Consider the following 16,888-nt stretch of genomic DNA (forward strand, 5'->3'; position numbering starts at 1 on the left):
TAATATTTACTATATCTATTCCAGAGAATAAAATTTAAGTCTGGGCATCGTGTCAAAGCCCTCACTCTGCCTTTGCCTCATCAGCCACTCATCTGCTTGCTGTGAGCACGTCACCTTAACTCATTTTCCTTAAACTCTGTGCTCTCTCATGAGGCAGTTCCACTTGCCTTTTCCTCATGTAATTCTTTGCCTGATTTTTGATCTTTCTTCCATTGTTTTAGATTCTGCTTAAGTGTCAACTTGGTGATAAAATCTTCTTAGATATGTTGACAAAACATTAATCCTTCTTTGGTTTTACATGTCATATCTACTAGTTTTTACCCAGATATCACATTCATTGTAACCATTTTACTTATTTGTCATTAACAGTATGCTGTCTCCTCCTCCCATCCTCCCTATTCTTCTAGGTTTCAGGATTTAATAAATGTTTACCGGATAAATGAATAAAATTCAAATAAATCAGTTTTTACTTTGCACAACACATTATTTATAGTAACAAAAGGCTGGATAATAGAGCAAATGAGGTCAGATGTAATGATGAAGTGTTATTTAGGTCAATTATTGACAATTAAGTATTTAGCAACATCATAACATTATATCTTAAGCTTAAATCTTTGGGAACTTGTTATAACTGGATAACCACTCAGATCTTCATTCAGTATGGCAAACTTAAATTTTCTTTCTTCTTTTTTTTTTTTTTTAAATTAAATCATAGCTGTATACATTAATGCAATCATGGGGTACAATGTGCTGGTTTTACATACAATTTGAAATGTTTTCATCAAACTGGTTAACATAGTCTTCACAGCATTTTCTTAGTTATTGTGTTAAGACATTTATATTCTACAGCTAGTAAATTTCACATGTACCCTTGTAAGATGCACCTTAGGTGTGGTCCCACCAATTACTGTCCCCCTACCCATCCTCCCCCATCCCCTCCCCTCTCTCTCCCCTTTCCCCTTCTTCTTGGGCTATAATTGGGTTATAGCTTTCATAAGAAAACTATAAATTGGTTTCATAGTAAGACTGAGTACATTGGATACTTTTTCTTCCATTCTTGAGATACTTTACTAAGAAGAATATGTTCCAGCTCCATCCATGTAAACATGTAAGAGGTAAAGTCTTCATCTTTCTTTAAGGCTGCATAATATTCCATGGTGTACATATACCACAATTTATTGATCCATTCGTGGGTCGATGGGCATTTGGGCTTCTTCCATGACTTAGCAATTATGATTTGGGCTGTAATAAACATTCTGGTACATATATCTTTGTTATAATGTGATTTTTGGTCTTCTGGACATATACCTAGTAGAGGAATTGTAGGATGAACCTTGGTGAATATTCTTGGCTGTAATTTGACTTGGTTTTTGAGGGGAGGCTAGAATTTGCACAAACCTGGGGCCTCATTAGTATGATATGGTTTATATTTTATTTTTTCACCGTTTACCTGGGGCAGGATCTGGCTCATTTTAATTTGACAAACTCAGTTAATGTAAACTCAATTATAGTTTTAAAAAACACATGGTGATTATGATACACTGGAATTTTTATTTTCTAGTTTTGAGTTTCTATTACTTACTTTGGACTTTAACCCAACACAATGACCACTTCTTTTTATTGCAGTGGCTACGGATCATCACCCACCTTTTCTCAGATGGACAGAGAACACAGTTCAAAACCAAGTGCAAAGGCCCTTTATGGTACGATTGTTTATTTGATGGGGTATGATTCTGTATCTGTCCACTTTTTAAAAATTATAGTTTCAGAGTCATAGTTGGAACACACACTCTGTTTACATTCTTTGGCATGAAGTAGTGATTACTAGATAAGGATTATTTTGAAGAAGGATTTTTATAAAAACTACCAAAGCTCTGCTTGCTGTTATATAATTTAAAACTACAGATGAAATGTATCGCAGGGCTTTTGAAAGTCCTGTGTATGGCACTCATGCTTACTTAGGTGGGTTTTCCCACTTACTGTTATAATATGTTTGTTGATTTTCATGACTAATCCAGCTGATTGCAGGCGGACAGGTGACAAATTTTTCTTTATAGCTCTTCAACCTTTTGAGTAGTATTACATAGGGATTGGTAGTAGTTCTTATATAATTTCTTTCTGTACTGTAAAATAAGCTTTCTCTCTCTCATCTTTCTCTAACTTCCAATGCCTTCGCTAGATTGTCTCAGATAGACATAATATTTTTTAAACTTAAAATATAAAATAGACGTCATTACAAAAAAGTTGTTGAGGACTCCTGAAATATACCACATATGTTATGAAAGGCATTTGTTTATTCACAGTCTACATAGCTTTTTAGTATTGCAAAACAATAGAGAATCCCAATAGTACTGTTCATAGCAAAGACTCTAGAACTGGACTTTTTACGTTCAAATCAAATTCTGTTATCTATTAGCTGAGTGATCTCGAGACTTTACCTGTCTGTGCCTCATTTTGCTTATCTGCATAATGAGGATATTTCCTAGGGTTGATATGAGAATGAAGTCCTCAAATGTAATTTTTGTTACCTCCAAATGATGTTATACAATACATCTAAACATAGTGATACTCTGTCATGATCAAGAGGTAACCTTCATCATATATTTTTAAACTTATGTTCCAGACATCACTCTCTATAGTACTCTAGAAATATTTTTTAATAAATCCTATAAAATTTATTGTGAACTGTGCTTTTATACGATAGTAAATCTGCTTTGTGGGGATGTATGTTAATTTATTCAATGAAAGCAGTTAAAATATGCTACAGTTTTAATAACTTGGTTTTGTCATTCCTTATTATCCAAGACCTTTCTAAGCCAGCAAGTGATCACTATCATCCCTGACAAAGTAACACTTACTTAGGAAAACAAATATTAGTTTCTTTCTCCTCCACGTGTTTCATGAGACTAGCGTGAGTAGCGACTGCTATTAGGAATTGGAAATTTTCTGAATTTTTTTTTTTCAGCTAGTTTGTCAAAGTCTTTTAGCACTAAAACTTAAAAGCATTTTTATGGGAAATACTTGTAAAATATATTAAATAGTCCCTTCCCTCAGGTGTGGCATCTGTCCTCTCTTGGTGACTCAAAGTTTGGTCATGTGTGTGCACATTATCTTATGCGCTGTGATATTCTTAGAAGCTGCCTTCCTTACCTTTACACCGTGTCATTCAGAATATTTTCCCTTTTGATTATTTGGGGATGCTTTTTCCATGTGTCTGGATCCCAGGCCTGTCACTTTTCCATGTTGTTAGAATGCCTGTGTCTAGCATTTCTTTTCATATATTTGGGCTGGAAAATGAGATAGAAATTTTTGTTAGTAACAGGTTATGAGTGGGGAATTAACAGTCTTTCCATTAGTTTATATTTTAAAATGTGCAAAATTTTAATTATAGACAGGGTGATATCTCTACAACCACAAAGAGGACTTACTTATGAGTTTTCTGCTATGTTCTGAGTAGCTGAACTTCCTAGAAAAGATCAAGGTCACCTTGCATTAGCTATCACTGAATTTGGAATATGACCATTTGCCATAAATAATCAGGTGCTTTGAGTCATCTCATCTCCAAAAATACTCACATTTCACAGAATTACCGATTAGTAGTACTTTGTTGTTATTCCCAGTACTTGTAGTAACTTTGAGATTCACATTATTGGGAAGCCAAATAATTTTAGGTAAATATGATAGTCACTCTCTCAAATCTCATTTTAACTTTAAGTTTCCTGATGTTAACAAGTAGGAAAATATATTTGTGCTTTCTTCTGCTTTTCTTTTTCTTCTCTGAGAGATAATGATAAGAATTGAATATAAGAACCTATAAACTGCACAGTGATTTCCTGTGTAATTGACTTTACTGTAAGCTTTCCTATATTTCCCTAGTATTTGATTCAGCTTTCACAAAGCAATGTTCCTGAAAATACCACTTTTCTGAACAGACATCCTTCTTACCCGTTTTTCATTTTGTACCTAGCTTTCCTTTTCTGTTTTTCTCTCTCTCCTGATCTTGGTTGCATTATTATAATTAGAGCTCAGCCTTTTACACACATTCAAGTAGCATTTAAGAGTTAAAACCCATTTATCTTTCCCCCATTCTCATTATTAAAAAAAAAAAAATTCTTAAGAAGTAAATGGCCCCTGATTAAAGACTCTCAGGAAATTGGGCTAAATGTTAGAGTCAAAATTCAGCTTGATAGAATGTGTAAGAGCAGGCAACTCCAAAAGACAGTTTGGCAGTATTCCCAACTTCACTGAAAAGTTTAAAGCTCCTTTTAATTTTATGGGATAAGCCATTTTAATGATTTGTTGAACAGGAATAAAATCAGTTTAAATGATGCACCCTTAAAAATTGACCTTATTTGTTTTTGAACAAACAGTAACAGTATCTTGGTTCAATTTGTTTTTTAAAAACAGAATTTTGGTTCAGATACTGATCTGTCAAACTGTTACAGTAGGCCGGGTGCTCATGCCTGTAATCCTAGCACTCTTGGTGGCCAACGCTGCTGGCCGCCTGTGCTTGCAGGTTTGAGACCAGCCTCATCCAGAGTAAGATGTAATTCCCTCCCTCCATCCCCCTTCCCCCAAAATATAGCTGGGCGTTGTAACAGGCGCCTGTAGTCTAGCTTCTCAGGAGGCTGAGACAAGAGAATCGCTTGAGCCCAAGAATTTGAGGTTGCTGTGAGCTGTGATGCCACTGCACTCTACTGAGGGTGACAAAGTGAGATTCTGTCTTAAATAAATAAATAAATTAATTAATTAAATTAAAAACCCTGTTACAGTAGTTGCCAGATGATAGAGCTTATAATTATCACTTAGCACTCCTTACTGATTCCCATGAAGCACCTTTTGGAAATTATATATTACACATTAGTAGGAAAGGAATTCTTTACTGTGGTTGAAAGTTTTTGTAAGTATAAAGTAATATGAGCTGCAGCCATTGTTTTATTTAGAGAGAGAAATATCAGAAACTGCTTTTATGTTACTTTTTTATTTATAATGGCCAAGTCCCTACTTTCTAAAAACATTTTAAGAGAAAGAGAAAATAAAATTTTTCTAAATATTAGCTTTATCTCTGAATATTAGCTGTCTCACATGTTGTTATGTGTAAATAGAAACACAGGTGAAAGGGCATTATACCTAAATACTGAGGCCTGCGTATTTGTTATAGTTGTAATTATGGTAGCTAAAGAGTTAAATGAGACCTAAATTTACTAGTTCTGATCTGGGAAATCAGATATTGATTTTTGTGACGGGATATCAATAGTGCTCAAATGATAGGTAAAGATTTTCTTTATTGGTTACTGAATTTACCTAATTCCCTCTGTTTGGATTTGTACAATCCAGACCATGGAATAAAAGCTAATAGGAAAAATAGTGAAATACAACCAGTGGTACTATAAGCAAGTTTTTCTTCCTAGCTTTGATTGATTCTGAGAAAAAGAAATGGGGGAGGGTTAGGCAGTGACTCGCTCTTATATTATACTGAGCGGTTTATAATACTAGAAACCCAAAGCTCTACTTCTAGATTTATTCATTTATTAATTATTTATTTCTTTCTTATTTAATACATCATCCAACCACTCTTGACTTGGAAAGGAAGTTTTTCTGTTTTAAGAGATAGCAACAGTTGATGACCTGACATTTACACAGATTTGGAGTGATTTTCAACCTTAGCTACACATGGTAATTGCCCAGGGAGCACTTGCTGCACCCTAGCCCAGTGAACATGAGAGTCTTCTGGGTACTGGGGCCGCCCTATGTCTTATAAAGGTCATTCTAATACCCAGCCAAAGACAAAAAGCACTGTTAGGGAAGGGTGAACTTCGTGAGAGGCTTCACCTTGAGTAGTGTTGAGAGACTTATGTTTTTTCCACCGTTTTAAGGCTTTTGTGAAATTTTCAGCTTAGGAGCATAATTACTATTTACATCTGGTCTCGTGGGTACATATGATTTTCATAAATAAGAAATGTATTAGAATTGAATTTAGGAATTTTCTTTCAACATTGCCTATTAACGTGTTAATGTGAACCTTTTTTGACTTAAAAATCACTGAAACTGCTAGTTTATTTGTAAACCTATTTATGGCATTTATATACTTAAGAATTTTTAACAGGTAATTTCTTATAACATGCATATTATTTATTAAATAAAATGGGTGAGGAAACTACGTAGGAATTTCTGAAATGGGTTCAGAATTTGGAATGTTATAAATGACACTGTATCTTCTAGGCAATCAGAGTGACTGGTTAACATCATAGTGTTTTAAAATGCTATTGAATAGTTTTTTTTTTTTCTGTTTCTGTAAACTATGTTGCTGTGAAATTGAGAAACTATGTGTTGGAAAGTCTGGGGGGGCGGTGTCTGTGGCTCAAAGGGTGGGGCGCTGGCCCCATATACCAGAGGTGGTGGGTTCAAACCCAGCCCTGGCCAAAAACTGCAAAAAAAAAAAAAAAAGAAGGAAAGTCTAGGGGCTACATTCTTACTACTTTGTAATGAGAATATCTAAATATTCTGTTTACACAGTATTTTAAACCGTTTGCCAATCACTTATCTGAAAGACTCAGTGAAGCATTTGAACATCCTTGAGGTACCATATTACAACTGGATACCATGGCAACTATTGCCATTTCTTCTACTATCCTCAGGTCAGATCAAAGAAAGGAGAGCTACCCTCATGTCCTAAGTCTGCAATGGACAATTATGTTAGAATATGATGAACAAGTGATTCTGAAATAATGATTATTTCAGAAGTGCTTTTGTCAGATGTATCCCTGAATTACATATTACATGGGAAGACCCATAATGGTTCTCTGAAGAACAATTTTCTATGTTTAATTTCTCACTTTTATTAATCTTCCACTAATCAGAGAAATCATGGTGGTTCACTTTTTGAAATATGTAGAACATAGTCAAGCAAAGGAAGGTTTATGCTTTGTTATGTTAAATTAGAAAATTTGAGGTGAAACCAGAGCTTTCTTTTTGATCACATTATTTTAATAGGAACAGATGGATCATACTTCTTCAGGTCATCATCCAAACAAAAAAAGAAAGGTAGCAAAGACTGCATTTTGTAGTGTGTCTGTTTTTATTAAGAAATTTTAATGCTGCAAAAGCAAAAATAAAATATATTGGAATATCAGAATGACATTGACTATGGAGATTTTCCTCTAAATTTTTAAAGTAAATATAAATGGAAATTGACTTTCACATGTGTTTTGAAACAAAATTTATTAGTTTAAAAATTCTGTTAACATTCTGAGTCTGCATGTAAGCACTTTATATTTTCATACTTGCTTTGTTTGTATGTTCAGCAGAACATTTCAGGGTCTGTTGTGGAAATATCTAAGGTTTCTATATTAATTGAACGAAACATGTTTATTGTTAGGAAAAAAATGGGTTGTAGCCAGGTGCGGTAGCTCACACCTCTAATCCTAGTACACCAGGAACCCAAGGCAGGTGGATTGCTTAACTTCAGGAGCTCAAGACCAAGCTGAGAAAGAGTGAGATGCCCGACTCTACTTAAAAAAAAGAAAGAAAGAAAAACTAGTTGGGTATTATGGCAGGCACCTATAGTCCCAGCTACTCAGGAGGCTGAGGCAAGAGGATCTCAGAGTTTGAAGTTGCTGTGAACTGTGACACCATGACACTCTATCCAGTGTGAGAGTCAGACAGTATCTCAAAAAAAAAAAAAAAAAAAGAAAGAAAGAAAGAAAGAAAAAAAATGGGTTGTTAGGAAAGTTAAATAACATACATGTATAGGTATGCCATATTTTTAATGAATTTAGTACATTTAGATTTAACCCTGTTATTTTATAAAAAAGCTGCTGTAGTCTAAGACATTAAGTATGTGGTCCAAATTTAGTTTTCTAATTACTGACAGAGCCAAAGCTAGAACTGAAAATCTACTGGTGCCCCTTCAAAGTTCTTTTTCATCATAGAATTCTGTTAAGAATAAATAGGGCAACTCTGAATTTACAAATAGTCAAGTTGTTTGATTACAAAGTAACAAATAGAGCTCACTTTAGCAGTACTTATACTAAAATGGGAGCAATGCAGAGAAGATTAGCATTGTGAGAATAACACGCAAATTCAGAAAGTGTCTCATGTTGAAATAAGAATAAAAAAGAAAATAACAAATATAAAATATTGCCAACACATATTTTATATTTTGATTTAACTTTTTTGGTTTTGCAGCATTTCAGAAAATAAAATAAAGGTTTCTTTTTTCTTTTTAAGTAGCATGGTACAAAACTTTCTACCTAACTTTCTCATTTCTCCTTCAGAAGCTACAATTCTAAGTAGCACTTTTGTGTGTTGTATAAATGTGTGAAAATTGTGATGTTTGATGGCTTTTACTCAAATTGAATCATCTCTTGAATCTCCTCTAACACTTTCCATAATTGATGTTTTGAAAGATTTTTTTGTAGTGATTATTATTTTAATATAGCATAACTTGTATAACATAATATCTATGACAACATTTTCAATTATATTTTGATCTCAATGCATTAACAAATGAAATTTACTAGCCAGTTTTTATCTTTTTGCCAAGTAGTAGGTTCCTGATTAATAAAACCTTCAGATGAAGTAACTCTTTCTCTTAGAACATTTATAATCTTGTTAACCTTTGGAATTTAAAAAATTTATAGCGGGTCAAATTGTTCTTGCCTGTCATTTAGGCTTTCCTGTGGTTTTTAGATTTACTGTGAATAATGAGTATTTTCAGATACATACACAATGGTGACTTGTTAGCTACTATATTTGTAAGTGAGATAGACTAATTTTACACATAGCCACATGATACCAGTATATGAACTTCGGCCTATTAGTAGATAAATAATGGCTCTTTAAATTTCTGTTGCAGAGCAAAGGAAGAATTACGCCCGGGACAGTGTCAGTAGTGTGTCCGATATATCCCAGTACCGTGTTGAAGTAAGATGCTTTGGTGTTTAATTTAGATTGAACCTTGTAGGATATAAAATTGGAAGTAAAATCAGAATTATGTTTTCTTTTATTCCTATAATGTATTTCTTTTTTTTTTATTAAATCATAGCTGTGTACATTGATATGATAATGGGGCATCATTCACTAGCTTCACAGATTTACCAAGTTTCACATATACCCTTGTAAGATGCACTGCTGGTGTAATCCCACCAATCCCCTTCCCTCTACCCACCTCCCTCCTCCTTCCCTTCCCTTTCCCCCTTCCCCCTATTCTTAGCTTATAATGTATTTCTATAAAGTTTTGCTGACTTTTTAGAAAGACTTTTTTAAAACTGAGATGTTACATAAAATGTATTATGTTAGTCTGTATTTTTTATTTTCATAAAAAATAAATAAGAATCATACTTACTACCACTTTTATTGCCAGACTTACTTCAGTTAAAACAGGACAAAGCCTTCCACTTTGTACTATAGATTCTTCTTGAAATTAAGCCCTTGACAGTTTTAGTGTGTGGTTTTATTTTTAGTTTTATCTAAAGTCATTACTGTGTTCACTTAAATAATGGCTTCTTTTTTTAGTTTTTGCTCTATTGTTATCTTTTAAGATATTTGCTCTTAATTAGAATCTATCTAGGTGACCTCTGCTTATAATAGAAAATATTTAAGCAGAGCAGTAATTTCAAATTGCTCTCATTTTCAGTTTTCTACCTATATCTCAAGTATGCTTAATTAAATTTAAACAGTTTTGTTTCATTAAGTGGTTTCAGGAGGTGGACTAGTTTGACAGTTGTTACAGCCTGTGATTGAGCTGTCGCTACTCTGTAATATTAGTGTCCATAGTTTTGAAGCTGCCATATAAATTGCCTGTTCTTGTTCAGCATTTAAATAACCATAATAGAATAAACTGGGGGGGAATTTATTTTTTTTTTTTATTGTTGGGGATTCATTGAGGGTACAATAAGCCAGGTTACACTGATTGCAATTGTTAGGTAAAGTCCCTCTTGCAATCATGAGGGGGGAATTTATTTTAAGAGCATGTTAATTAAGCTGAAAAGAGTTTGTTTTTATGCCATGTTATGTAGTTCAACATGGCTCTGTATGAAACAGATTAAGATAACTTATGAGTTGAGACATCATTTTCTCTGTTCAAGAAAAACCTGCTTGACTTTTATTCTCTCAATTAGATGTAAAGTTTAGAGTATTTTGTATTTGTCCCTCATTTCTCTGCTGGGTGTTCTCAATTAGGTTAATTCTACTTCCTTTCAGAAAGGTTGTACTTAACAGGTTTTGTGTGTTTGTGTGTATTATAAATCTTTTTCTTTTTTTCTAATCAAAAGCACTTGACTACCTTTATTTTGGATCGGAAAGATGCTATGATAACTATTGATGATGGAATACGGAAGCTGAAATTGCTTGATGCCAAGGGCAAAGTATGGACTCAAGATATGATTCTTCAAGTGGATGACAGAGCCGTGAGCCTGATTGATTTAGAATCAAAGGCAAGTTTGTAAAATTTATATGTGTGTGTAAATATATATAAATTATATATATGTATAAATATATATATTTAAGAATGTGCACAAATATTAACATTTAAAATCAGGTAAGAATGTTTGGAAATGAGTTTCCAAAAAGTTTGACAAAATAAATATATTTACTTTATTTATAGAATGAACTGGAGAATTTTCCTTTAAGCACAATCCAGCACTGCCAAGCTGTGATGCATTCATGCAACTATGATTCAATTCTTGCCCTAGTGTGCAAAGAGCCAACCCAGAACAAGCCAGATCTTCATCTGTTCCAGTGCGATGAGATTAAGGTAAAAGAATGATAACCTTTTTTTCTCCCTTTAAGCTGGTGCCCTGGCAGCATTACCTATTTTAATCATATGGCTAGCTGTTAGGTACTAGATTTTTAATCTCTGAGAATTTTGTAGGAAAAACAAATAACTTAGTATATTCCATAGGGTTTCCATGCCAAATAAATAAAGGAGAAATTAGAATGATACTAAAAAATCAGATGGATTATTTTTTAAAGGATAGATGATGTATTAAATTCTCATCAAGTGCCTTGGACTTAAAATTAAGAACTGATTCTTCAGAAATCATGCTTTGTGGATAATAAGTCATCGTGCAATCTTAATTTATTCTGCACTTATCACACAGCATGGATTATTGCCATGAAGTTCTTAAACATTTCCCACAACATTGATTTAAAGTTCACCATTTAATTATGTGACTTGAATAAATGCTCAAGATTTGTAATTCTCAAGTGATAGGAGAAAATAGTTAAGCCAGTAATAATAGGCTATATCCTGAAAGTTTCTATTCAGAGTACGGTATAATTTCAAATGATTATAATTTGTGATGCTTTATAGGACCTTAGAAATTATCTCCAGCCTTGAATATCTTTTTACCCTGAGTTGATTCCTCTGAAAGAGAAATTGTTTTCTGTTAATTGGTACTATGACAGGGCAATAATTTATCATTTTTGTTATAGATTATGAAGTATCCATGTAACTTTTTTCTTTATAAAGTCTGAAAGATTAGCATAAAGAGTCATTTAATCTTTGCTGTATTTTTTGACATTAAAATATGATAGAATAAATGAGGATCAACTATAAACATGTGTTTTATAATTTTCTTCTAATTTCAATTCATGTCTTAGATGATTTTCTAAAAACCTTATTCTAAAAGAACGGGCATTTAGGTAATTTGTGTATGTGATATTCATCAGATTTTTATTTAGAATATTTTAAAAGTCATAAAGTTTATTGAGAATTTTCTAAGGCTAAATATATTAAATCAATAACTATTAAGGATAATATTTTGCTCTGAAAATATCGTAAAATTTAATTCCAACATTTTAAAAACACAAGGATCTAGAGGACTAAGTTAAAACAACATTTCAAATGTGATGCTTGTATCTGTTCTCTAAAAGTCCCCTTCGGAGCTAAGAGCTACTATTCAGAGTAAAGTTTCGGGGTTTCAATTTTGAGAACAAGGGATATGGGAGAGTAATAGCGATGGATGCAAGATGAATTTACTCAATCCTACGTCTCTGCTAAGATTCCGGGATTTGTTTCAATGGGTTAACCAAGGGCTCATGTCACCACTAAGCAACTATGTATTCGTTGGTGCGGTATTGCACATATGAGACATTTTTTTCCCTTGGCTGATTAAAAATAGAAATGCAATGAGATATGCAGTTTCTTTTATGTGTCTCATCTTCCAGTGTCACATTTGATTTTTAAAATTTCTTTATTATGGGAATTTACACAAAGCTTCTGCCCACCTCTGTAGTAAAATTTTTCTTAAAAGTAGCCTCCCTATGAGAAGTTGAAAATTCCTGGGTAACTTCAGGTTGGGTTTTTTTTTTTGTTGTTGTTGTTGTTATTTTATTATTTATTTGTTTTTCACCTTCAGTGTTAAAATCCCACATAACAGGAAGCATTGACATCATGTTTGTAATGTCTTATTGAAACCAGGGTGCTCATGTGGAAGTCACACTGGACAGGGGATGCATCAGCACTCTCATCAACTAGCAGTGTCACTCGGCCAGGCAATTTCATTCCAGTATTCCTCGGTCTCATTACTTATAAAAGGAGAACAGAAATAGCTGTGTGTTGTGGTGGGCACCTGTAGTCCCAGCTGCTTGGGAGGCTGAGGCAAGAGAATCGCGTAAACCCAAGAGTTAGAGGTTGCTGTGAGCAGCGTGAAGTCATGGCACTCTACCCGAGGGCGGTACAGTGAGACTCTGTCTTTACACACACACACACACACACACACACACACACACACACACGAGAACAGATTAGATGACCTTTAAGATCTTATGATTTACAGTGCTTACTCTAAGAGTGTACAATATACACGATTGGGACAACATACGTAGTGACAGAGTACAAGCGGGCATGAATATAGAAGGTGAATACATCTCAGCAGCAATCTAATATAGAGCAATAATCACTGGAAACAAATAAAAGTTCTTGTCAGGAAAGTATTGGAAGAGTTAATCGTTTGCAGAAAGTCAAGTGTAACCAGAAATGACAAACTTGTTATCAAAAATGGTACAACCTAGTGTTGGGATTCATCCCATGGATATAGTGGATTTGCTTTAAACTAACAGCGACTCTCCTGGGGATTTATTGGGGATTTATTTCAGTGCATCAGTGAGTGTCCAGTGGTGTTGGGGATGAAAATGGGCAGAGACTGCACTCTCCATCCACAGCTGCTCCTAACCCCCTCACTTCTTTGCAGGTGGAGATGCTCACCCAGTCTCACGTTCACCATACACTTACATTTTCAGCGTGGGCACATCCTTTTTATCTTTGCCTTTATTTAAGAGTGGCTTTTTTGTAAGGGAAATCAAGATTAGATAATCTTAAAAAATTCTTCAGCTTTTACATCCTATTCTCATATAGTTGACAGTTAAAAACTTCAAAAGTTGCAATTTGTTTGGTAAAGTCCCTCTTATAATTGTGTCTTGCCCACAAGAGGGGACCCCCCCATCCTCCCTCCTCCTTCCCTCTCCCTGTTCCCTTGTTCCCCTGCCTCCCACCTTGAATTAATTTGAGTTTTTTTCTTATGAGGGTATGTATTAGATTGCCTATTGGCTTCATATTAGAATTCAGTAGTACGTTGGATTCTTGATTCTTGATACTTTACTAAGAAGAATGTGTTTCAGATCAATCCAGGTTAATAAAAAAGATGTAAAATCTCCATCATTTTAATGACTGAATAGTATTTATACCACAGCTTGTTAATCTGTTCCTGGGTTGGTGGGCATTTAGGCTGTTTCCACATTTTGGCGATTGTTCACCTGTACTTCTTCTTTGGGCCTTAGCTATTCTATTTAATCTCTCAGTCAGTAATCTCTTACCCCAGCATCTGTAGGTATGTAGTATTTTTGCAGTTTACACAAGCTGTGCCTGCTGCTTCATTCAGCTTCTCCTAGCTTTTGGATATTTTCACTTAAAATTAAGTGACACAGAGACCAATCCCTTAGGTAGTTTACAGACAGGTTAGAACATTGCAAGTTTGCTGCACTCTGCTCTTGCTGGTTTATGGAAGGGAACTGGGGATTGAGCCGTCACTTCAGTCAAACTGGGCTGTGTCATGCCAGGTAAGGGGTGGAGCAAGGGCAAGTACAAGGCAAAAAAAAAGTCTTGTCCTTTTGACTGTGTTTTTTTTTTTATTGGTTGACCATTTTCTTGGTTGTTGTAGATCTTTGACTGATTTCCACACTAATTTCCTGTAAAACTATTTTAGTCAGTTTCTAGTTGTTTGTTTAATGCTTCATGGAGTAACAAGGGCCTGGAAGTTCCTAGTCTGACATCTTGCTGATATCACCTTCCCACTTTTTAAAAATATAATTGGGGGGCGGCGCCTGTGGCTCAGTGAGCAGGGCACCGGCCCCATATACCGAGGGTGGCGGGTTCAAACCCAGCCCCGGCAAAACTGCAACCAAAAAATAGCCGGGCGTTGTGGCGGGTGCCTGTAGTCCCGGCTACTAGGGAGGCTGAGGTAGGAGAATCGCCTAAGCCCAGGAGTTGGAGGTTGCTGTGAGCTGTGTGACGCCACGGCACTCTACTGAGGGCAATAAAGTGAAACTCTGTCTCTACAAAAAAAAACAAAAATATATATATATATATAATTGGAACTTGAAAAATAAAAAAATAAAAAAAACCTTCAAAAGTTGTGTTTTAAAAGCAGTCTTCAAAAAAAAAAAAAGACTTTGTATCAAGATGCTTATGGATTTAGACAAGGAACATAATTCCTTTTTCTGTTTTAACCTACATCTCAAGATTCAGAGCAATGTATAACCTCCCAGGTAACGTGTGTCTCATTGCAGGCAAACTTAATTAGTGAAGATATTGAAAGTGCCGTCAGTGACAGTAAAGGAGGGAAACAGAAGAGGCGGCCTGATGCCCTCAGGTAAAAACATCAGAAGAAATTAAGGAAGAGAATCGATAAACCTTTTCTAAAAGGGTTTAGAAAAATTATTTTTAATGCAAGTACATTATTGTATTTTATCAGTTATAGCCTGTGGTCTTGACACATTTGCTCTTCCAAGTTTGCTGTTCCGTGTTTGTTCCTTTCTGTCCATGTTTCTGATCTTTTCTCTGATTTGGCTTCTCTTACTTGTGTTGGAAGTCACAGAGAGTCACAAAAGGTAAGTAGTGTTTTAAAAGAAGGTAGCCCAGGGGAATACAAATGAGACAGTAGGGCTATAATTGGTCCAGCACCTTTCTAAATCACAAGAGACCCATAAAAAAATGTAACCCAGTTTTCAGCTGAATTTCAGTTGTTTTGTATTTCATATACATGTATAAATAAATTTATATCTATATGGAATGATTAGGAGCTATTTATCACTCCTTTACATAGTTCTTTTCCAGATTGAATAACTAATATCATAAATTTAGAGAATTAATGTGTTATAAAAATAGAGATGGCAAGAATTCAGTTTGTTTTCCTACTTGTTAGGATGATTTCCAAGGCGGACCCTGGGATACCACCTCCACCAAGAGCTCCTGCCCCTGCACCCCCTGGGACTGTTACCCAGGTGGATGTTAGAAGCCGAGTGGCCGCCTGGTCTGCGTGGGCAGCTGACCAAGGGGACTGTGAGTATTTCTAGGATTAACACTGACTGAAAACTTTACTTTGGGTTGTGACAAAGTTTGAAAGTCTTGCTGTTTGAAAGTTCTTGCTTTCAAATTCTGATGCTGATTGCTGAGCTGAAGCTTGAGGTTAGGTTTAAAACATTAAATCTTAGATAAAGGAAAATTAAGTATTGATGCTGTTCAGGTTATTATCTGTGAGAGTTCAGACCAGCCATTTAATAAATACGGCATTAATTCATTCATGGATCCAAAGCCACTTGGGTTGTTCCCACCTCTTGGCAGTTGTGAATTGAGCTGCTGCTTACATTCAAATGTAAATATCCTTGTAATAAAATGATTTTTTTTCTTCTGGGTAGATACCAAGTAGTGAGATTGTGAGATCAAATGGAAGGTCTACTTTTAACTCTTTGAGTATTCTCCATACTTCCTACCAAAAAGGCTGTGTTAGTTTGCAATCCCACCAACATTGTAAATAAGCGTTCCCTTTTCTCTGCACCCATGCCAGTGTCTGCAGCTTTAAGACTTTGTGAGACTATTTAGCCATTAAGAAAGATGGAAACTATATGTCTTTTGTATTTAGCTGGATGGAGTTGGAAAACATTCTCCTTAGTAAAAAATCTCAAGAATGGAAAAGCAAATATCCCATGTCCTCAATACTTATTTGAAACTAGTAGATAAACACCTACAGGCCCACACTAAAGAAAAACAATTGAATTCAAGAAGGGGGGTTAGGGGAAAGAGGTTCAGTAAGCTTCCACCTATCAGGTACAAGGTTGGGGGGAGGGTGTGTATTGAGCACATCTGCTGCCTGGGTGAAGGACTCAGTTACAACTCAGACTTTACCTTCCAAACAATGTAGCCTAATCATAAGTACCCATATTTCAACCAAACATAAATAAATAAATAAACAAATAAACAAGGTATTAGGATTAGAGTTATTTTCTTTTTTTAATGTCAAGAGAAGATGTTCCACTTGACTGAGAAGAAGATGGTAATAGAATATATACCAAATAAGGGACTCTTTTTTGAATTTTACATCATTTCCATTTATTGGCCCCTGAGTACTATCTCTTTTTAGACAGATTTGTTGTGGTGTTGGAAAGACTGTCGGGACAGTGGTAGGTACGGCAGTGGAGAGGGGAAATCTTTCATCATTTGGCTAAAATTGTCAAATGAGCCCTGTGTATTTAGTGTCATTTTACCTTGACATTCTTTTCAAAAACAATTATTACATAGATGTTAGTGTATATAAGAATCTTTTTGTATATAAGAATATTTTACTAGAATCTGAAATTTTTATCACCAAAAAATGCCTTAAAATATGTT

General features: G+C 34.8%; 1 protein-coding gene across 4 annotated transcripts in view; it reads left to right on the top strand.

Moving 5' to 3' along the window:
- Positions 1–16,888, top strand: part of EPS8 (epidermal growth factor receptor pathway substrate 8) — a 167,888-nt gene that overhangs the window by 102,911 nt on the left and 48,089 nt on the right. For all 4 annotated transcript variants that reach the window (XM_053555723.1, XM_053555725.1, XM_053555726.1 and 1 more), the window contains 6 exons: positions 1,627–1,703; positions 8,858–8,925; positions 10,275–10,436; positions 10,607–10,756; positions 14,791–14,873; positions 15,426–15,562. In XM_053555723.1, coding sequence (XP_053411698.1) covers positions 1,627–1,703; positions 8,858–8,925; positions 10,275–10,436; positions 10,607–10,756; positions 14,791–14,873; positions 15,426–15,562 — 677 coding nt within the window. The remainder of the gene's footprint in view (positions 1–1,626; positions 1,704–8,857; positions 8,926–10,274; positions 10,437–10,606; positions 10,757–14,790; positions 14,874–15,425; positions 15,563–16,888) is intronic.

This window comes from Nycticebus coucang, chromosome 12 (genome assembly GCF_027406575.1).
Source record: "Nycticebus coucang isolate mNycCou1 chromosome 12, mNycCou1.pri, whole genome shotgun sequence".
NCBI classification, from domain to species: Eukaryota; Metazoa; Chordata; class Mammalia; order Primates; family Lorisidae; genus Nycticebus; species Nycticebus coucang.